General features: G+C 36.6%; 2 protein-coding genes across 4 annotated transcripts in view; one reads left to right on the top strand and one right to left on the bottom strand.

Annotated features, from left to right (window-relative positions):
- Positions 1-23,085, bottom strand: part of LOC124873357 (2-epi-5-epi-valiolone synthase-like) — a 44,731-nt gene that overhangs the window by 3,467 nt on the left and 18,179 nt on the right. The gene's annotated exons all lie outside the window — the stretch shown is intronic.
- The window catches only part of mitfb (melanocyte inducing transcription factor b), a 41,466-nt gene that overhangs the window by 13,073 nt on the left and 5,308 nt on the right, over positions 1-23,085 (top strand). Inside the window, exons 2-7 of one of the 2 annotated variants that reach the window (XM_047373916.1) lie at positions 8,005-8,239; positions 21,383-21,598; positions 21,693-21,788; positions 22,246-22,363; positions 22,553-22,645; positions 22,762-22,815. In XM_047373916.1, the coding sequence (XP_047229872.1) occupies positions 8,005-8,239; positions 21,383-21,598; positions 21,693-21,788; positions 22,246-22,363; positions 22,553-22,645; positions 22,762-22,815 (812 nt within the window). Of the gene's footprint in view, positions 1-8,004; positions 8,240-19,665; positions 19,821-21,382; positions 21,599-21,692; positions 21,789-22,245; positions 22,364-22,552; positions 22,646-22,761; positions 22,816-23,085 lie in introns of those variants that run through there. The other variant, XM_047373924.1, reaches the window with a different exon arrangement.

The raw sequence follows: 23,085 nt of genomic DNA, 5'->3' as shown, positions 1-23,085 counted from the left end.
GAGGGCTTTGTTCAAACATAAAGGAATTTTCCCACTGACGTGGGTAAATTTCCATGAAAAATAAAATTTAACCAGGTACTTCAAAGAGGTTCTGATGCTGGGGGATGGTGTAATGAATTGTCTGGGTTAATACACCCAACAACCAAACATTTAGACTTATACACTTGCAGCTTCGGCATACTTGAACTTGGACTACAAAATTGCAGCAAGAAATAAAAACATTCGCAAAACTGATTAGCCAGAAGTCCATGTCTTTATCTGTTCCGCAGCAAATACTGTGACATAATAATTCAAAAAATGCAATAGGGAATGGAGAAAACTGAACGGTTTGAAAAATATGACTCAAACACAATATAAAGATATCTCCGCAAGACCTGGAGAGACTAAATTCAACTTTTCTGCACTCCTATAGACTCCAGGTACATTGGCTTATTGATTGGTACATCACTAGTAGAGCTGCACATGATTGAGAACATATGGTGTAAAAACACTTTATTTACATATTTGCATAGAAGTTTTTTCTTTTTTTTCCCCACCGAAGTACATATTTGTATCCAGGTCTGCACATTAACAACGAAGTGGAACCAAAGTCAAATCCTTTGTGGGCACAAACTTGACATGTAAAGCTAAATCTGATTTGTCATCACAACATCAACATGGATAATATTAACATTGCATTGGACTGTTTGGAATGCAATTATTATAGGCCATTATGTATTAAGTGTAAGCTAATGCCCATTTAAAGTTCAGCCTGTTGGATAAAGTCTAGCTACAGTAGTGCTCACACCTGACAGTTTACTGAGCAAAAGACCCTAAAGGTCACTGAGAGGCACAAATAAGAAAGAGATGTGAGAAAAATCAGGATTTTTCACAACTAATATCTTAATCCTAATATTTACAAATCAATTCACCATTACATGATTTTTTTTTTATACAGGCATTTTTATTTTACACATTTGAAGATTTCTGGGACAAACATTTTTTTTATTGCTCTGACTTTTGCTCTCCTTTTATTTGCATCAAACTGTATAAGTTAAAGTAACAATATTCAGAATAACGAACATTTTAATTGGTTTATAATTAGTGTATGGTGCTCATTTGTTGGGTTCACATTACACAAATTAGTGCTTATTCAGACACTTACCATATTTTTTCTTAATATAGCTGTTTACCTAAAACTAGAGGTTTTGGAGTTTAACCTTTTAGTATGTAGTGTAGTACTACTATATCAGTAGCTCATAAGGCAACATTTCACATAACCTTAAATAAAAGATTTAGGAAAAACGTTAGTCCTTTGCATGTATCACTACTCACAGTCTTAAGCTTATTAACATCTTCCAAAATTTACTTTTGCCTTTTCTTATGCAAGTAACTGAAATACTGCAGCTATTTTACACTTGTATGTTACTGTATGCTTTTTTATGTTTTTTTTATTCAGCTAAGTCATGTTCTACAAGCTGTAATGCATTTGATTAAATCTTGGTAAATGTTATATTGTGATGCTGAATATGCCATCAATAATCAGTACAACAGTAAAGCCCTCCAGCATCATTACTCTTTATGTTCACAAGTGATGCTATAGGCCTATACTGCACTTTTTTCTTCACAATATTTAGGTACATGATTGATATTAGTCAAAGCTGTTTAAAAGCTTCTGCATTTCATAGTTTTTGTCTTGTTTGGGTGTTTTAGGCAAAGTGTGACTGGATCTTTTTATTGATGATTTTTATAACTTACTTTTATCTTGTTTTTGTTCCCGTGACAGACCCTTAAAGGGGTATGTCTACCCAACTGAGAAGTGTGCTGTATTTGGTTGAATGTGTTTGGTTGAAAGGTTTTATTTTTGTCTCATGGTTCACAAGTGACTGCTTTCTTTTTCTCTCTCCCACTGCTTAGCTGTTGCTGATGGATTTGATTTGAAGACTTAGAATATTCTGTTTTAGTTGCACTGAGGGCTGCTTTGATTCACAGCTCACTAGTGCAAATACCTCACTGGTAATCAACCTTTTTTACTAATGAATAAATTTGTCCTCCATACATCCATTTTCAGTAAGGGTAGGGTACATTGGTCAATGGATGAGAGGCGGGACACACCCTGGACAGGATGACACACCCCTAATTTCCCCTTGGGGATCAATAAAGTATCTTTGAATTTGAATTGAATTGAATTGAAATGAAAAGTCCCTAATCCTCCCCAATATTTTGATGGTTAATGCTCTCAAATGAGACTTGAGAATCCACACCTTAAGCTTTTTTTCACTAAATATGTTTTTTTAAGTACCAACAATGGTAGGAAGCTTATTTGTCTATGATAAATAAGAATGACTTTTTGAATGTAAATGCAATCCTGGAGAAACAATACTGTATGTATCAACTTCAATTTTAGTTAACTAAAAAAGAAAAGGAAATCATAATTTGAACATGAGAGTCAACACATTCATAAACATAACATTATAACATTTTACATTTCTGCTGATGTCATAAAACAAATTTCACTACATATATTAAAACAAACTAAACAGTGCAAAAACATAGATTTGTGCATTTCATTGGCAGAAATATCTTATTCCTTCATTAGTGAGTTCCTGATGTAACTTTATCACATCACCTTGGTAATTTTCTTGAGTTTAGGTCATCAAAAGCTTATCTCCTGAAAACTGTGGCATACATCAGATTGAATGTTTAATAGTGCTTAATTAATTAAAATAAAAGTCATTATCATTCAGACAAGCGTCTCATAACACTCCCTCCAAAATCCCAGACTTTAAGAGTAACTTCTATAAAAACAAGCAGAATCAATTGGCTTCAAGCTTCAATGGAATTCAGTCACTCTCCCCTTTTTTGCAATTTTTAAACATGTACCGAGTCCCCACTGTTAATATATGCAATTCATTCAAGTTATATAGTGCATACCTGCCCATGGTTTTATAAAAAAAAAAATAGATCCTAATCAATTTTGTTTATGTCATAGTCCATATTCTACTTTCATATTTATTAATCAGACAGAAAAAAAAATACCACATAATAGTCTATTGATAAGTAGTATCATAAAAACATGAACTATTATACATACAAATGTTAACGAGGCACACTGAGAAAAAAAAAGACCACATCATCACTCAATAAAGTTTTGTTGTGCAGATCTATCTGTTCTTTTTCCATGTAGCCATGGGGTTTGCCAACTCGCCTAAATTATCACAGTTCAATGTGGAATAAACAGAATAACTTCCATTGAAATACACTCAACAACAAAAAAACTGTTACTGAAAATATATATATTTCTACATGCTGCTGATTCTATGTAATTGAATCGTTAGTTGAAAGGGGCATGTTCAAAATAATCAGTGTAAAGGAATCTATCAAATTATTCATTTAATCAAAGTACAGTTGGTCCTTATTTAAGGACAATGGCACCAAATGATGTACATGATGTTTATTGGACATTCCTCTTTGAAAATTGTAATAAAATGCCAGACATTGTTCAGGACGGCGTACATTGATTAAAATGTTCTTTGAAGAAGGGAAAACATATAAATAGGTGCAGAAAATGGCCGCTCAGCTAAATTGATCTCAATTGCTTTTAAATTTAAAGAAAAACAAAAGATAATAATGAAAAATTACTATTTGATTGGATTGAAGAGCAGCCACAAAGGCACAGACCTAGTCAATAATCAGCTCCAGGGTGACTGACAAAGGTCTACAGTTTTTCACAGCCTCACCCAGTACCCTGTATATCAGGGTGAGGCTATACAGTGATATTGTCCATACCATAATGTCAGCCTATGTATGGCACACCAAGGATCATGGATTAGTCTGAATAGAATAAGGAGATCATGTTGCCTTATGCCGAAGAGGAAATGCCCTCGAAGTAAATGCTTCAACAATACAAAGACCCCAAACATACCATTAAGTGAGCAACACCTTGATTCCAGACCAAGAAGATAAACATTATGGAGCGTCCCTAACCTATTGGGGGGTGAGGTATGAAACATACTGTTTTAGAGCTTTGGAATGTGACCCAATTGCTCTGGGCAGGGGTACCTGTTCAGTAACTCCCAAAGTTGTTTTACTCTGTGCAGCACAGTTGTGAAGCTGTTCTTATAACCAGGTGTTAAACAACTAGATATTAGTTGGAATGGAAGTAAAAGAGGATCTGACTTATTTACATACAAAAAGATCCTAGTTTACCCTTCTACACATATTCTGCTTGCCAAAGGAATGACAAATGGTTCCACTGAGGAAACACAAAACCTTCGATTTTATGAACTAACCTGTTTTTAGGTGGATTCAGAGCAAAAGAAAAAACCCCAGCAAAGTTTAGGATTGTCAGAGCACAAGCAGAGTTAGTTACAATATAAACAAGCATGTAATGAGCTGCCACAGAGATCTGAAATATCCTCCATGTCCAGGGGTGTGATAGACAAATGTGTCTGTTGGTTATTATGAACAGACAAAAATATTTGCTAATAAAGAAACGAGAGGCTAAAGAACTGTTCATTAATTGTCCCCATGCATTTCTGTGCATATAGGCAACCTTGAAAGAAAAATGTTGGGAATAGGCATGGGCTGGTTTCCAGACGTTTTTAACAGTTATGGTTTTAAAACTGCAAAAACATTCCATCACACTGTTCCCAGGGTGTAAATGGTATTTTTTATTAAGAGAATACTGATATTACCAGAGTTTACTGACTGTTCAAAGCAATACAGTAGAGTAAAGCCATTCTACTCTTCCCCCACCTGTTGCTATGCCCTGCTGGTCAGCCGGCTGAGAAAAGGCTAGTACAGTTTTTCCTCACATACAAACTTTTTCCGCTCGTGGAAAACATGATGTCATTTTGTGGAAGCTAAAGATGTATCAAAATCATAACAACAAATAAATAAAATAACTGTAATAATGAATATGTGATATTATTTTAGCAGCAGTCTGCATCAGTAATTATGTTTTATGTTTTAAATATAAACTATTGAATCATGCATTATAGATTTTTGTTTAAGGTTTTTGCATACACCACTGCTTTTTAAAAAGTTATTGTAGTTTTGTCAATACTTCCTCGTGCTCACCGGAAAAGAGGACGCAAAGAAAATGAAAGAGTTGGACTGTTTAGGAATTTAAACATTCAAGGAGAGAAGCAGATTAAAGAATTAAAGAGAACACAAAGCCTTTATTTGCGGCAGTGGAAATTAAAAGTTTTAACCATAGATCCAGAAACGTTTGTTTGAAATTTCTTGGATGAAAGGAAACACGGTCACCCAAAGCCAAATATTCAGAGGCTGATGCCATGTATCAGAGTGAGTTCAAAAGGAACTTTCAAGAAAAAAGAAATAGCTGTCAGACTGAACGACTCAAACTTCTGCAGGGCTTTAAGACCGAGCTGAAATTCAGTCTTTGTTTCGCCATTTAAGATCTTGTTCTTTGACATGAAATATATTGGTCTTAATTGTTTTTCTCTGATAACCGGTGGACAGGTCAGTTCATGAAGTATCAGACCGTGAGACTATATGTGATGCTGAGAGAGAATTCTAGCATATTGACGGCTCAACACCCAGTGAATATGCTGCAGACCGAGGCAGTGTTTGACAGCACTGGCTAATTAGTGCGATTACTGCACAGCTGGATTGGCCAGACGTTTTACGGTGTTGTATCAAAAGGATCACTCACTCGATGAAGGCTTCATCCCGACAACTTCTGCTTCAGCAGAGTCTCTCTATTTTAGGACCGCTGGACTTTGTCTGGGGAGCAGCTGTCTAAATTTAAGAGAGTGGGAAAACTGAAGCAGTCTGTGCTTTAGGGTTCCTCTTTCAGTGAGGTTAAAATCTGCAAATCTAAATGCTTGGAATTGGAACAGTTCAGTGTTCTCAAAAACAGTTTGTCATTTCTGAAATTACATCTTTAAGGATGCTTAAAAGACGATACAATAAACTAAATAATTCAGTATGTTTATGTAATGTTTGTTAGAAGGTTTTATTTAGTTAACATCTTGCCTGCAGTAGATTAATCTTCATCCATCTTCATTTTTTATTCGGTATATATCCAGATTAGTGAGACCTGGAGGCTGAAGCTAGCAACTAGGTAATATAAACCTTTATACAGAACACTGTTTATTCAACATTCTGAAACAAAGTATTACTGGTCACACCAGTTCCAGCCAGATTCTACCACAGCAGGCAACTGGGTACTGGTTACGTGTACATTATTGAAAAAGAATTTCAGTTCAATTTCAAATATATAGATTTTTAAAAATGATTATCAAACTGGTCAACCTTTATAAGACATACATGACCCCATCTTAAATTATTTGATTAGTGAATTTTGAAGAGGTATGGTGGATTTTATCAATTAGGTTTTCATCAAACAACATCAATGAACTCCAATGATGTATGTAAAAGGTTCTATAACTTCTATAGCTTGTTCTATCTTCTGGGTCTCCCTGTGTGTCTCCTCCCAGTGGTATTTGCCTGTGAAACCTTCAGAAGTAGGATCCCAGTAGGCTACTGCTGTTCCCAAACAGTCTTGAGATCTAGCCCGTTAACATCACAAACAGGATCAGCTGGTAGGGGAAGTCCTGGCTGAGTCCAACATGCACTGGGGAGAAGCTTGACTTTGTGCTGAATAGAGGACCCCATACTACTACAGCACCCTCAACAAAATATCTCAGGGAACATGTTAATAAGACTTCTCCAGAACCTCAAAACACATTTTGACCAGACTAAACTCCCTTCACCCATTTAGCAACTCTGTGAGGTTACAGATCTGGTCCAATGTTCCATGAGCAGGACAAAAACCTTCAGAATCTGATGTCAGAACCTTTCTTCCAACACCCTAGAGTAAGGATTTCAGGACAAATTGTGTCCACTCCTGTGCGCCTGCATTGGGAAGCTTTTTAACTACTTCTGAAACCTCTGCAGTGGTGATGGACACACCTTCCCAGAGTCCTCACCCTCTGCCTACTCGAAATGCCCATTCTACTTCTTACCAATACCTTCAGTCTGAGTTTTCAGTTCCCTTAAACCTGAGCAAAGCCTGAGGTGGGCCTTGCTTTCCTTTTTTAAGGGTAATGAAACATTTTCCAGAACTTCCTCAAGGCCAATGAAAGTCTTTCTCCACAACTAGTGCTAATTTCTCCCATGTCAGAATTTTTGTCTTCGCAACCCCAGAAGCTGCAGTCCCTCTGGCCATCATTAAAATAGCTTACACTAAAACAACAGTAAAATAATGACATGTAAGGCAGCCTTTACTAAGAAATATCCTAGCATATTAACATTCTGATCTGTGATAGACTGGCAACCTGGGGTCTACCTTGCCTCTTGCCCATTAACCACTGGAGATGGGCACCACCCTTATGACCCTGCAAGCCAGAGATGGATGGATGGATGGATGGATGGATGGATGGATGGATGGATGGATGGATGGATGGATGATCACCTCATGTAAATAATCATTAACCATGCTGTAAACATAAGGACAGTTTAAAGGTTCATAAATTTGCAAAAACCTGTTTGACATTTTTTAGATTACAGTGTTTGTAAAACAGCAGAACTCTGCATTGTTCTTGGCCCTTTTCGGACCTAAAATCCTGAAGCATTTGAGTAAATTCAGGAATTACAATAGTGAAACATTAGACTATTGTGATCAGAATTTACTTGATTGTATTCTTTGTTGCAGTTTTGACAGTAACCCTCAGAGAAGATGACTGACGGGACATGTTATCAAATTACATTAACTACTCAGTGATTAATTGGTATCAGCTCTTTAAATCAGACTTTTCTTTCTATCTTTCATCCTTTAGTCATTCATTCTGTCAACTTTCTCTCATGTTAACATCAGCCCTCCTTGTATCTTCTTCTGCTCTCCTTTTCTTTGCTTGACCTCTTCTTCCCTGCATGACCTCAGTCTACCCTCTCTCTCTAACACCACTCAATCTTTTTGCCTCTTCATCTTATCTTCCTAATCATGCTCTCTTTTACATCTATGAACACTCATCAAACATCTTTCCCCCTCTACAGCAGGCCGTCGGACCAGCATGGCTCCTCTAAGCCCCCGCTGAGCTCCATGACATCACGCATCCTGCTGCGGCAACAGCTAATGCGGGAACAGCTCCAGGAGCAGGAGCGGCGGGAACAGCAGAGACAACAGTCCTCCCACTACCCACAAACCACAGCGACCCAGACCCCTGCCATCAATGTCAGTGTCCCTGTCAGTGCACCAGCTGGAGCACAGGTGCCAATGGAAGTGCTTAAGGTAAGCAGATGTGGCTGCAGGGAAGGAGATGGAGTGTGGCAGCGTGTTTAATTAGCAGGCTTGGTTCTGTATAAAGTTTCCATCTCTGGAAGTTGTATGCGTCACTGCTCCAGTCTGAAGGGTCCAGCTGTATTAATAGATGTTGGTGACTCGAGTTTAGACAGACAGGCAGTTGTGGTTATACTACAAGTGACTAAAAAAATAAAAAACAAAGAAATAAACCCCACCCAGGAGTGAGTGAAGTGTTAAAATGCATATATGGGGATTATCTTTCCTGACAGAATTCCTCTTTAATGCACGCTGTGCTTCCAGCCATTTGGATTTAGCCATCCTTAATCCTATTTGCTCAGCTACGTTCACATCTTTTCGTAGCTTTGATTCCCTGGCAGTCGGAGGGACAGAAGACTGTTCAGATTTTCTGTCTGAGTAGAGCGTTGTTTTTTAGCTCGTACATTTCAACCGAGCATTTAGGTAAGTTCTATCCTTTCTATTATTTGGGTGTTTTTCCAGAGGAATTGTTTTTTAATTAAATGTTTTTGGAAAATGTGTTGAGCTGTGTTGCATAAACGTAAACCCAACAAAGAAACTCAGTGCTGTTCATACTTTTTGCTCCTTACATTTTCTTGCTCATTTCCCTTTTATTCTGTTCTTTTTTACTTGATATGAACAACTTTTGTGTGTGGTTGTGATTTTGGAAAGATTTGGAGACAAACCTAAACACAACTCATTGCAGTTTTAGTAAGTGTCCTGTTTGGGAACATACTTTCTTCCACATCTTTATGAAGGAGTTAGAGTTTATATTTCACAGTTGGTTTAATCATGTATCTGTTTATATTTTCATTTGTTTGTAGATCTTGAATCTCTCTAAGAAAGCTAGTAAGCTTTGGATTTCTACTTTTTGGAACAACTTTGCAATCATTATATAAAAGTGGTGCATCTTCTAAATATTGAAAACTGCATTAGTGCATCAACACATTAGTCTTCCTAAACTTCATAGTTTGGATTTTATTCAGCATTTAAGAAAGTTTATCTTCCATTTAATGGCTACCATAGCAGTGTTAGAAGTATGCTTTGTCGATCATTGCTTTGGTGTTGTATCAAATTCAAATAAATATTTTAGCAGCTAACTATGGAAAAAGTACACATTGTAATGTATTTGCATGAATTAATGATTATTTGTCAATGAAATTACAGTAACAGCATCTTCCACATTTATTGGCACCTCAGGTGAAGATGTGTAAAATGCCTGACAGTAAATGCTTGTTTTATTGCAGTAACATAATCTCACATGGATAATTTGCTGCAGGTCTCTAATAATGAGCTGTGGAGATTTGTTTACCTCACTTAATATACTGTTTATGTACTTTCATATTATCCAAACTCAAAAAAATTATTATAGAAACTTCCCTGTGATTTTTGTTTTTCATGTGGTTCTGGAAATATCAGAAACTAAAAAGTGCCCCCGTTCAACTAATATTTCAGTGTATGTTGATGAGCTCTACAAACACCGCTTTAAAAAAATCCAAAGCTTAAGATAATTGCAATATTGCAATTACAGCCGAGATGCGATGTTAGTTACATGCATGTGTGTAAAATGGCCTATAATGGCCTAATACATCTTTTGTACCACTGAATAATTTCGAACAGAAATCTGCTGCAGTTCTCTGACAGTGAGTTTGAACATTTCTTACCACCCTTGCAATCCTCCTAGCTGTGTATGTCATTGCCCTGACTGTGAATAAAGCAAAGGTCAGGCGAATAGTTATTTTTATTTTGTCACTTTGCCGTACATGATTGGAATGTTTTTTGGTCTTTCCCATTTTGAAGAGTTGCTAACAGAAATTGACCTCTGTATTGCACCACATTTAAACCCCCGGCAAAGCTCTTATGGGGACAGTTAGCGGCACTAGTTGAGTTACCCCTGAGTATGTAAAACACATATTTCTCTTTGCCTAATTTTCTTTCCCAGCTTAACAAATGTGCTCAAATTAAAGGTGGAATTGTTCTTTTTTCAGTTAATATCATGCTGCTGCAATATAGTGTTCATTTTCCATTAAAAAAACAACATAATGATAGGCTTTAATTGCTTATATACACCTTTAGAGAACTAGATATACAGTATGTACTAATATGTTACTGAAAAATGTTTTGTGGTTTTGTGCTCAGGCACACTTTCTTCACTCTGGGTTAGTGTGGCAGGGGTCAGCACTGAGCACAAATTCAGTCCATTGAAATCATTACCTTCTCCATGCAGCATAAACACGACCTACTCACCATAATCTGCAGCTCTTTGAGAGGTTTAGGACGCCCCCACACTGAACCCTCAACCTGTGTACAATAAATAAAATTTTTGTAGTTTCTCTGCATTTGCCAGAGCTTACAGACATTCTTCTTTGACTGTGGTCTTCAGAAATGAAAAGGCACTTCCAGCTTGGTGCTGTTGAGTTGGGTGAACCTGCTCCCCTTTCTATAGGTAGATTAGCAGAGTCCACACAGAGCTCAGGGGTACCAGGCAGAGCTGCTGAACCTCAGAAAGTGCAAACATTAAGCTCAGATGAGTTTATCTAAAGACTGATTGGACCCTTAATTAACCAACTGACCTCTGAACTGCTGGGGAATAAGTATGGGATCAGTTTAGGGATCAAGACAAAGGCGAGCACAGAATTACCACACACCGAACGCTAATTCAGTGAAGAATGCTTGTAATTAGCCTCCACTGCCTTAATTCCTCGGCATATTTAACACACTGCTTTGAAATTGGTGTAGGCTAACTTCCTAAAAGGGTTAAAATGTAGACATTTCTTTAGGGATTTATGCTGCCAAGAAAAAAAACAATGTACTCTTCTACTCCTGTGTTGATTTTGTAAAGCTTTGACCTGCTGTTACCCATTTTGGCTGATTTCGATTTCTAAAAAGAGAAAGGAACAGTTTCCAAAGTGTTTTTTAAGCCTTTCTGCCTTGAGCAGTCATTAATTGCTGAAATTAGAAGCAGAAGTAACGTAATACTGTGTCTGACAGGGCAGCAGCTGTAAAACATGGTTTTACAAATAAAATTAAAAATGTGATCACAGAGGTGACATTTTGTCCTCCCACCTCCATAGATCTTTTTAGCATGTATTAGCGAGTAGCATAATTAGTGTGGTTATTTTGGCCCAAATGTCTTGGAGATCAATAAGAGATTTTGTTTTTACAAACTAGCAGCGCTTTTTACCTTGGAACTCTCACAAGGATGCACTTTAGTGCAGTCTCTTTTTCAGTTGTTGAATCATTAAGACTGGTCTTAACTAAGGCAATCGAGGCCAGCAGTGCTCCAGATGTTGTTCTTCTGTGACCTCTTAGATGAGTCCTTCATGCCCTGCTGGAATAATTTTGGTCTGCTGGCCACTCGTTGGAAGGTGGGTTGGTGATTGGCTGGTTGGGGAATGAGGGGTTGCTTTTTTCCTGTGTTCAGACAGGTTCAATTTAAATTATTTCTTTATCTGAAGGGGGTGGGGGTCTGTCAATAATCATGCCTCCGTTTGCCATGGAGCAAATTTGAAAGCTTGAAAGGATAAAACAAAGCAACTTTGCTTTTCTCAATTTAGCTTTACTGTTCTCTGCTCAAACTGTTGCTCTTTCTCACTCTCACACCCTGAATAACCTGCAGACATTTCTTAACATTTTGTAGAAATAAAGATAAAATATTTCCTTTTAAAAAAGATTTTTGCCACTTTTGTGCTTCACCTATTTTTAAACACCAGGCTAATACCACAAAAAGCTAACTTTCACACAGCAGCAACCTTCACATGAAGGAGGGTTGTTGTTATCGCAACCAAATAGAGCGTACATTTAGTCCATTTACTGACTGGAAAACTCAACAATGAACAGACTTACCAACCAGCCATTCACTGGTAAGGGAGGATCAAACAGAAAATCACCTGATTTGGGTCAGCAGCCGATTTCTTGGTGTATTTCTACTCTTAACAGAATGTTGTAACAGAAAATGCTGTCTTAAATTTGGTGTTTTTATATGCCAGTGGATACAAGAAAATTCATTTGAGTACTTTTTTTTTTTCACCATAGTTAAAAATATATTTGACAATAAAATAAAATCATTTCACAAAAAATATTTAAGATAAAGCCTACATTTTGTCCAGGTAATTTGATTATAGTGCAATCCACAACATTATCATCTAATATGATTTATGTTAACCTTAATACAGTATGTTTCATTTAAAGGGAAGGTTTTTATTAGCCTGAGGGGTTAATTTGCCATGCTTGTGCATTTAAGGCTCACAGTACGTCAGAAGGGGAGAACATGACACTGAAATGTAGCCATTTACATCAGCATCACAGTTGTTGTCTGCAAGTTCCGCAAAGCACGTTAGCAACTTAACTGTGAGACAAAGTGGCCCTTTCTTCTAGGATGCAAGGCAAATGGAGTCTGTCTTATTAATGTATCCTGGTCAGACCATCACGGAATGCCTCGGGTATCCAAGTAAAAAAAAAAACATACATATCATTGTTTGTCATTCTGAGTCCACCATGCACCCATTTTTTCAACACAGCAGAATTCTTTGTGCTGGCATTTGTAGAGATTCTGACTTTTCAGGGGTTAGATTGCTAATGCCCTTTGGCCTGTTGATGTCTTAAAAACGAGTGAGGAGATAAATAGTTGCCTTGTTTGCAGCAGTTTCAGATGCTGCAAGTCAGGATTTGTTGTCACAGTTTGAAACCGTGTACTTTGAGGCGAGTACATGCAGTGAAGTTAAGCAGAGTAAAGGTTAATTCGGTTCTCTCCGACTGGACCCACAGTCCATCTGCACTCACTACACTCTGCTTAACTGATGGCTGCATATCTACAACTAAAATCGAGGTTAATTCTGTGCATCAGAGTTTATAAACAGAATAAAAAGGATCCCTTTTAATGTTAAAGCCTGTTAATATGTCACACACAATTTTATGTTGTTCCAACAAAAGTAGCATTGAGAAGGCCAGGACTTTACAGCCTGTGGTCTGTGGCCCTGAAGGGACTTCAGAAAAGTCCCTTGGAGCTCTGAGGTCATCTTATTATACATGATACTTTAGGAAATCCTTGGGGGCAAAACAAGCTGAAAGGGCTCAAATGTTCATTTTAGAAAAAGCTAAATCAGGTGGATATGAAATATGTATAAAGATTTATGGGAACATTTATCTGCATGCTAATTTTCCAAAATTATTTTATGACTTTAAAGCATAAAGAAGACTGAATTCTTTTTGCACACAACAGAGAAAAAAAAAAAAAAACTACAGTTCCTTGTAAAAGTGTTCATACTCCTTCAACTTTTTTTCCATTTTGCATCTTGCAACAAATAAAAATCTGAAAAGGCGTTGCATACATGAGTATTCATCCCACTTGAGTCAGTACTCTATAGGACTGATGTTTTAATCCATTCTTCCTTGCGTCAGATTGGATGGAGAGCATCTGTGAACATAAATGTTCTAGTACTGCCACAGATTCTCAGTTAGATTTAGGGCTTAGCAATTCTAACACATAAAATGCATTAATCTAAACCTTTCCATTGTAACTCCGGCTGTGCGTTCAGGGTCTTTGTCCTGCCGGAAGGTAAACCTCCACCTCACGCTCAAGTCATTCTCAGCCTTACAGAGTTAAACTTCTCCACAACTTTCTCCCTGACCTGTTTTTTTGTGTTCCTTTGTCTTCATGATGCTGTTTGTTCAACAGACATTTGAGCCTTTCACTGAACAGCTGAATTTATAGAGATTATTTATACACAAGCAGACTATTTACAAATTAGGAAATATCAGAATCAGCTTTATTGCCAAGTTCGTACATACAAACAAGGAATTTGACTCTGGTGTTAAATTGGGGCACCCTTATTTTTTGTGCTGCGTTTAATGCCCTTAATGCCTCCTTTGTTTCTTCTTTTGCAACAGGAAAATCCAGGACTTGGGTTTAGTTAGCATGTAAGATTAAAATGGAGTTGTAACGAGCTCCAACAGTAATATTTCTAGCCCTTTTTTGTTTCTATTTTTAGACAATACCTAACAAAAAAAACATGGAAAATATATAGGCAGTCAGTGAATATTTGTGTCTGTGTGTGCAGCAAACACTCTGCAGATACAAGCTTGTTTTGTCTAAGAGAGAAGCCTAGAAACATATAAGGGGTCAAAGATACATGTGAGTTCTCTGATACTGAGAAAAATAAAGGAAAATACTTTTTATATGAAGTATTCACTGTCTTTGTAATTAATTTCTATTAAGAGACAATAATACATGACACATAATTGTAATTCTTCCTGTGGGGGAAATATAGGTGAGCCAATGGGTACAAAACTATAATCCAGTTCAGGTTTTGCAGCTGGCAGAGCTGTGCCATAAATTACAGACTATATCTTTCCAAGAATCATGCATAATAACCCACCAATGACCTCTTGATTGATGGTATAAAGTATTTATAACACAGATTTATGTGGCAGAAAGCTTTTCATTATGAGAGTAACATATGAATAGGAACTTTCTGAGATGTTCTCTAGTTATAATATAATAATAAAAACAAAAAGTATCTTAAGCTGTTGTGAGGATAAAAAACATATAATCACATAATAAATGTCCATCCATGAATTGTCTGCTGGCTGCTATTATTGGCATTCCTTGTTAAAATTCGGAAAAAAGACTTAAATAAAATAAACTCATCTTTCATTGCAGTAGTTTATTTGTACTGAAGAAAATAGAATATAAAAATCCAAACATTAATTTGGGCAGATTTATTCAGTGAGCAAAAAAAGTCCAATGTTGAGAAATAATTCGAGCATATTTTATTTTTATTCTTCATCCAACACTGCTTTGATTTAAAAAAAAAAAATGGAAGGGTTGCTATAGGTGTTGAAAGTAAGAGAGATATGCTGTGATTCCTTGTCATTAAGGTTTTACTTGTGCAAGTCCCATGTTCAATAATTTTAGAGGATTTTATTTTTTGATTTCCAATTACATACACAGAGAACGCTATGTAAACTAATGCTTTTTAACTATTAACATGTTAAAATAAACATCCATCCAGCCAGCCATAGTCCATACCCACTTATCCTTGCAGGGGGGCTAGTGCCTAGCTCCAGCAGTCATTGGGGCGAGAGGCAGAGTACAGCCTGGACAGGTTGTCAGTTTGTCAACCATACACAAACGTACTTGCACCTAAGGGCAACGTAGAGTAAACAGTTTCTAAGTCATGTTTTTGGACTGTGGGAGGAAGTTGGAGTACCAGGGAAGAATCCATGAATGCACAGGACAAACATGCAAACTGCATGCAGAAAGATCCCAGGCTGGGATTCAAATCACTGGACCTTCTTGCTGCAAGGCATCAGTAGTAACAACTGCTCCATTGTGCAGCCCCTTATTATAAACAGACAGCAACATGTTTAATTACACCAGAAATGAGAAAACAACTGTTTTAAATGTTTTAAAGTGGTCAAAATAAGAATTAGCAGGCCAGGACTTTTAATAAAATCGGAAACGGTGAATAAAACTATGATCAGTGCAGTTCTAGTTATTACTATATTTCTGTTGTTTTCAAAAATCTTTCTCTACCTCAGTTCTTTTTATTTTTCTTTATTTGCACATCAGTAATTCAGGAAAAAATATATATATCATAGCACTTCTTTTGTTAAACTAAAATGTTGTATTTCAGGTAATTATTATTGTATTACAGTTACATTCTCTTCATTGTGTATAGACACACTTTGGAATGCAAATAATTCATTTTTATTGAATAAAGATCCTGCTATCCCCTAATATCTATTTATTGTTTTAGCATTTTACTTTTGTACATTTGTAACTGTAAGTCAGTTCGTAGCCAAAATTATCATTATTGTAATATTTTAGCATAAACCAATTGCAGTTACCTGTTTGCCACCTTTCAGTGTGTGCATCACATATTTTTGAAATAAATATGTGTTTGTACCTAAAATATCACACTGATAAATGATTTTTTAAAAATGAAGGGTGTGAGAAAAAAATACTAACTTTATTCTGGCTGCAAAATCCTAAATTTAAGAAAAGTTGTAGTGGCTTAGGTTTCTCAAAACTTAGTATAATATAATAAAATAAAAGCTCCTAATATGGAAAAACATATCTCCATGCGTTTGACTTTTAATTTTAATTTAAGGGCTTGAAAAACACAAACCCTTGAGGATTTAATAAAAATTATCTGATAACAGAGGAAGTAATTAATTTGGCAATGTAACAATACACTAATATAAAGTGGCATAATGAGAGCTAACTAAAGTATTTGTCCCAGAGTGACGCTGCCATCCCTTATAGGTCAATGACAAACAGTAACCGTGCCCCCCACCGTGGCGTCAGCCCGTCAGTCTTGTGATGAGAATACCTGCAGGATATACTATATGTTAATGTAGCTCACATGAGTGTCTCCTGCAGAACAATGATGCTGTATCTGTGTTCCTAGACAGGAACCTCTGAATGAGCTTCTGTTCTTAGGTGCTTTAACTAGTTTCTAAATCACATGAAAATAATTTATCTGATAACCTTTCCTAAATGAATGTACACAGTTACTTAGTTGATGCTTTATGGTTAAATTTTGGTTTAACTGTAATTCTGCTCAACTGTTTGCATTAGATTCTATGTTTGTGGAGTTTATCAGGTACAGTTTTGCCAAAGCTGTAGAAGGTGCTGTTGTAACATTTGTCACTTTTCTGTACCACATTTTTCCAGTGACTAAAACTTTCCTGCAATGGCACTTTGTATTCTGTATTAATGTTGCATATAATCAGAATTTGGAATTTCTGACTCAAGAGTAAAACGTCAAGAAATGTTGATAGGAAGTCAGATTTCCTAATCAGGACATAGTGTTGTGAGCTAATTCCCTTTTCACAGATTTATTTTCTTTTTGCCACACAGGCTAATTTTAATATCCAACAAAGAAAACCAAACAACACTTAACAAATAATGATTTGTTGTCTAAGGGAATAAAGCAATCCACACCAACCTAGCTATATGTGATAAAGGTATTTCCTCCTAAGCTTAATACCTGGTTGTGACGTCCCAGAACAACTGCCATCAAGCATTTGTGAAAACTTGCAATGAATATTTTACATTGCTGTGGAGGTGTTTCTGCCCTCCCTTCTTTCAAGAATAGCTTTAATTCAGTCACATTTTGACCAGGAATGGTCTGTTTACAGTCATGTGGGAGCATTTCAATTTAATTCAAGTTCAGATATTCCCTAGGCCAACCTTCATTTTGTTTTTTTCAGGCATTCATGGGTGGACTTGCTGGTGTACTGTGGATCAATGACCTGCTTGTTAAAGGTCACAAACTAATGGCCAGACATTCTCCTGCAGGATTCTTTGATAGAGAGCAGAATTTTTGGTTCCATCATTTGCTGCAAATTGTCTAATTTCTGAAACAAAAAAGCAGCCCCATTCCATCTCACCACAACTGCCATGTTTGACTGACAGTATGATGTTCTTTTTTTTTATCCTTTCTTAGTTTTACACTAGATGTAACATGTCTCGCACCTTCCAAACCTTACATTTTTGTCTCCACAGTCTACAGAATCATTTTTGAGATCATCAAGATTTCTTTTGAACAGCTGGGAAACAGGCCTTTGTGTTTCTTTTGGTCAGCAGTGGTTTTTGGCCTTAGAACGCTCCCATTTTTGCCCTGTCTCTTTCTTATTTTTGAATCATGAAACTGACCTTAACTGAGGCATGTGAGTCTTGCAGTGCTTTAGAGGTTGTGCTTGGTTCTTTTGTGACGTCCTGAATAAGTCATCGATGCACTCTTGGACTAATTTTGGTAGGCTGGTCACTACTTTGAAGACCGCTGTTCCATATGTTCTCCATTTATGACATTTATCACTGTTGTTCACTTGAGTCCCAAAGCCTTAGAAATAGCTTTGTAACCTTTTTCAGACTGATAGATGACTTTGTTTCTGATCTGTTCTTAAATGTTTTTAAATTGGGGCATGATGTGTTGATTTTAGTCTACTTCCTGTTTTCAGAAAGGATTCTGTTTAGGTTATTTCCTAATTCTGTTGGTCAGGTAATGTTAGGATTTGGGTGTAACAGGTGATCTAGTTACTTACCTCATGTTTACTTAATGGTTTAAAAAGGGAGTAATTACTTTTTCACATGGGGACGTGTCTGTTTGGATGTTTTTTTTATTTTAATGCTTAGAATTATCATTTAAAATAATTTACCTAGAAACTTTACCCACATTGTATTTGACAGATGATTTCTAGGCCAGATATTTCTACACTCAGCTGAGAGTGTTATGTAGAGATCCCCTGCAAATTGGGAAGTTGTTTTAATCCAACCTCAACAACTTTAGCCCTGACCTATTTGGTGTGTTCCTTGTTTCTTCTTCATGCTGCTTGTTTAAAGAGGTTTTCTAATAAACCTCTCAGGCCTTTGCAGAGGAGCTGTTTTTATACTGAGTACTGAGACTAAATTAAACACAGATGGACTCTTAATGAGATGACTTCTTAAACCAGTTGATTTTATTTAGGAACATTAGATTAAAAAAAGGTTTGAATACAAATTCATTCCACACTTTTCAGATTTGTATTGTAAACATTTTGAATGGCATCTATTAAGTTTTTTTCCACTTGCAAGTTGTATGATACTTTTTGTCGGTCTATCGTGAAATAAAAAACAAATACAGAACATTTTGTGGTTTTAACATGGCAGAACATGAAAAAATTCAAAGGATACCAATATTGTTAAATATATAAGACAGTCACTAAATAAGAATTAAAAAATAAGACTTTCATTTAAAATGTTCACCTAACAATATCTGTTCCATGTTCACAGTTTGGGTATATTCAGTAGCAACAAACTACATTTGTTTTCATAAACATTTTCATGCGTTAGTCTTGCTTCAGTTGTGAAGCAAGACATGTGATACTGTTGAGTACCGAAGGAAATTTTTCAAATGAAGTGGAAATATCCAAAGTAAACTGACAGTTCATCTGGGGCCTGTGATTTTTTGATGTGCATAAAAAACCCTGCAAAGAAAGCTGTTTGAACTGTAGAGTAGCTGAGGCTGCTATTTATTAGTTTGGAGACACAAGTTCTTCCTAATTTAAAAGAGCGTTATCTAGAGAAACAAACTGCAGACTAAGGACGATAAAGCAGACTTGATTCCTGGTGTTGCACTGAACTGGGAACACATGCCAAGCTTCGGCATGAGTTAAAAAGTGGATGAGTCAAAGAAACGGCCCCAGGCAAGGTTCAGTTAAAGAAGTGGCCTTGCAAAACAAAGGCTCTAACTGTTGGCAGCGTATCCTAACATCAAGTGACATGCCATAAAGGAATAAATAGTTTTTACATAAAACAACACAAATTTGAAAAGGATCATTGTGTTCACTGAGATTCCCAAACATGCATAGCTAATTAGTTTTCTTGCCTTTGAAAAGATGAGCTGGATGATTGTCTTCTCACTCCAGCAGGCGCAGCAGAGGAGGAAGCTGCTGCAGCACATCTTAGCTGAAAAATCACACTTGCATGTTTTTTTAATTGTATTTTTAAATTAAACGGTCAAAAGGAGGAAATATGCTTGAGATGCTTGGATACCAACCTTATGAGGTAAGTCTAAAATCAAGATCTATCAAGAAATTAAAACAAAACATTATTTGATCAGAATTTGTTCCAGTTTACTGTCTTGTCTCCAATTCAGAAGTCTTTTTCAGTGCTGGTGCATTGTCTAAAACATTTTTGTAGCTGACATTTTGTAAACCACAGGTTTTGTTGATAGATTTCTTGAAAATTCAAGCAAAAGGGAGAAAGGTTTAAATATAGACCTCCAAATGTAACATGTATTGCGGCGGCTCTGCCGACAGTCTGATGAACACTGTCTCTGAAGTTGTGCATGTGTGTGTGTGGGTCTGATGCAGACATATTTCTGGATCATTAATGCTGGAGGATTAATGAGCCTCAACTATCACACAACCCTAACTTGTGTGCAGGGACAGATAACTACACTTTACACCATCCTAAAATAGGTTGCAAAATGTATTGAAGCGTTTCTTGATTATATTACGGTCTTTACAAAACAAGACTGACAAAACTTTGAGCTAAATTGAAAGTTTATTTGACAAAATACAAATTTATAACAAAGATGCTTTCAAATTTTCGCAATATTTTAAGGAAAACAAAAAATATATAATTTTGCCATAGGATATTCTAGTCTAGGTTTGACCACTCAATATTTTGCGGTTTTAAAGCATAATCTTATATTAAGTGTGTTCTAAAGGCAAAACAATATTTTAAATGCTTACTTTTATGTGTTTTCACAAATAGAATAAATGTTGGATAAATCTCTGTTTTATAGAATGTATTCTAAATGAAGAAAAGGGGTGGTACCATACATCCAGCTCAAGATGATACACAGTACTGGGTTCACAGGAACGAGATGAGACCAGATGATTTTAACAATACTTTTGTGAAAACTAAAGGACACCAGTAGCGCCTCTGTGTGTCTTGACGTCTAATACGTGTCAAATGTCGCTTTTAACAAATATTAGACATGTCATGCTGAATTACACCAAGACAGAACAGACTACTGGACTTCAGGCTTGAACAGTTTTTTCAGAAGCCGTCAACCAGGTGCAACGAGTGTGGGTCGTTGTATTGCACTTAAGAATCTCCCTCCTTTGTTTGCATATACAAAAGTCCAATTTTGACTTGTCCACGGTTCTAAGATAGTTCTAATCCCAAAAAGCATTAAACATGTTTTCTTTTTCAAGCTCTGTTCAATGTAGAATTATTGAAGCTTTTTTTACTACGTTTGTAACTGAGTCTTTAATTGATGTTTCTATCAACACTCAACTCAAAAACTACTTCCTTTTCTACTTCAAAATCAGAGCCTGAAACATACAGCCTAATGTTCAACCTTAAAACACTGATATTGACATCTGAAGCTCAAATAATAGCTTTCACCAATGTCACATGCTGACAGCAGATGGATAGTGTTTCATGAGACACTCTTCACTTTGACGAGAAATATTGTACCATTTTATTATCGCAAAATCTCCAATAATTAAGAAAAAAAAAAAACCTTTGTTGACATTCCTTTAGCCATTAGATCTTGCACTAATCTCAGAGCTTTATTGTTGTCTTATCAATTTTTTTCTTTTTTCTATCAATAGGTCCAGACTCATTTGGAAAACCCGACCAAGTACCACATCCAGCGCTCCCAGCAACAGCAGGTGAAGCGGTACCTGGGAAAGCTTGGTTCCCAGGCATTGAGCTTGCCCTGCCCCAACCAGTCCTCTGACCACGGGGGCATGCCGCCAGGGCCGGGCAACAGTGCCCCCAACAGCCCTATGGCCTTACTGACCCTCAACTCTAACTGCGAGAAAGAGGTGTGAGGGGTCTCATTACAAACTATTTGAGCTTTTAGATTTTGTGTTAGCATAGCATAGTTAATTAAACATCTGTACTTGTGTCTGATTGTAGATGGATGATGTCATTGACGACATTATTAGTCTGGAGTCCAGTTACAGTGATGATATTCTTGGCTTGATGGATCCTGGACTTCAGATGGCAAACACGGTATGTGTGTGCCTGTTTTTTCTGGTGCTTTACTATCAGCATTAAGCTAGCACACAGACAATGGACATCACTCTGCTGAAAGGTCACAACATTAAGGTTGCCTATAAAAGATTGAGAATAAATTATCTGCATTCTAATGACAGTAGATTGACATTTTAAAGCTTAAATCTTAATGCAATTTTCATGCAAAGATCAGAGAAGTTTTGCGCATCTATTTACTGTTTTCACTAATTAAATAGAAAGAAAGGTGTATGCTAATTTGTGAATTTTGTAAGTGCTTCGTGTCTGACAGAAAGGAGAGTGATGACATTTGCCAGACTGTATTAAAATCCTATAAGCAATTTGCATAACATCAAATCTGACATTTTCCCACCGCACTGTCATTCTTATTATGCCCGCTCTGTGGTTTGATAAGCCTCTAATAAAGGGAGATGTATTCTCGCTGTTATCCCCTCAGATCCCTGTACCTGCTAACCTCATGGACATGTATGGTAATCAGGGCATCCCCCAGCAGGGCCTGCCCATCAGTAACTCCTGCCCTGCCAACCTGTCCGACATCAAAAGGGAATACTCAGGTGGGCAGGAAACAGCAGACCATGTACAGACAATGGCTATAATTAGAATTTTAATTTAAGAGCCTCATAGCATAAACTCTTTAACAAATTATGTTAGGTCCTACTTCAGAGTTGGGATAAAAAATATACAAGTTTTTTTGCCCTGATTACATAGTTTTCTTGATAGAAATAATGTTATTTATTACATAGTGTCTCAATCCCCGGCCATCATGCACATGCTGGACAAGTCTGGATCCTGTGGAAAATTTGACACCTATCAAAGGCCTGAGGGATTCCCTGTGGGTACGTCTCACTATTTAGCTTGAAGCTATACAACACAAGTGCTGGTTTTTTCATATTCATATGTACAGTATTTATTGCAGTCTTCATTTTATTGATCAAAGCATTTTTTCCACAAGCTGAGGTAAGAGCCCTCGCGAAGGAAAGACAGAAGAAGGACAACCATAATTTAAGTGAGTAACATACTACGTTGTATGTTATTGGCCAAGGTAAATGTTTTTTGCTTATAGCTAATTGGGTTCATATTCATGTCTGAAATGTATGTATAAAAGAGTAAAAAGAATAAATCAGAATCAGCTTTATTGCCAAGTTTGTACAGACAAACAAGGAATTTGACTCCGGTACACTTTGCTCTCAATAATAAAGAATGTCTTTTTAAATGTACATATATATACATATGTACAGGGGTTGGACAATGAAACTGAAACCCCTGTCATTTTAGT

This window comes from Girardinichthys multiradiatus, chromosome 1 (assembly GCF_021462225.1).
Source record: "Girardinichthys multiradiatus isolate DD_20200921_A chromosome 1, DD_fGirMul_XY1, whole genome shotgun sequence".
Taxonomy (NCBI): Eukaryota; Metazoa; Chordata; class Actinopteri; order Cyprinodontiformes; family Goodeidae; genus Girardinichthys; species Girardinichthys multiradiatus.
This window is presented reverse-complemented; position numbering and strand designations above follow the sequence as displayed.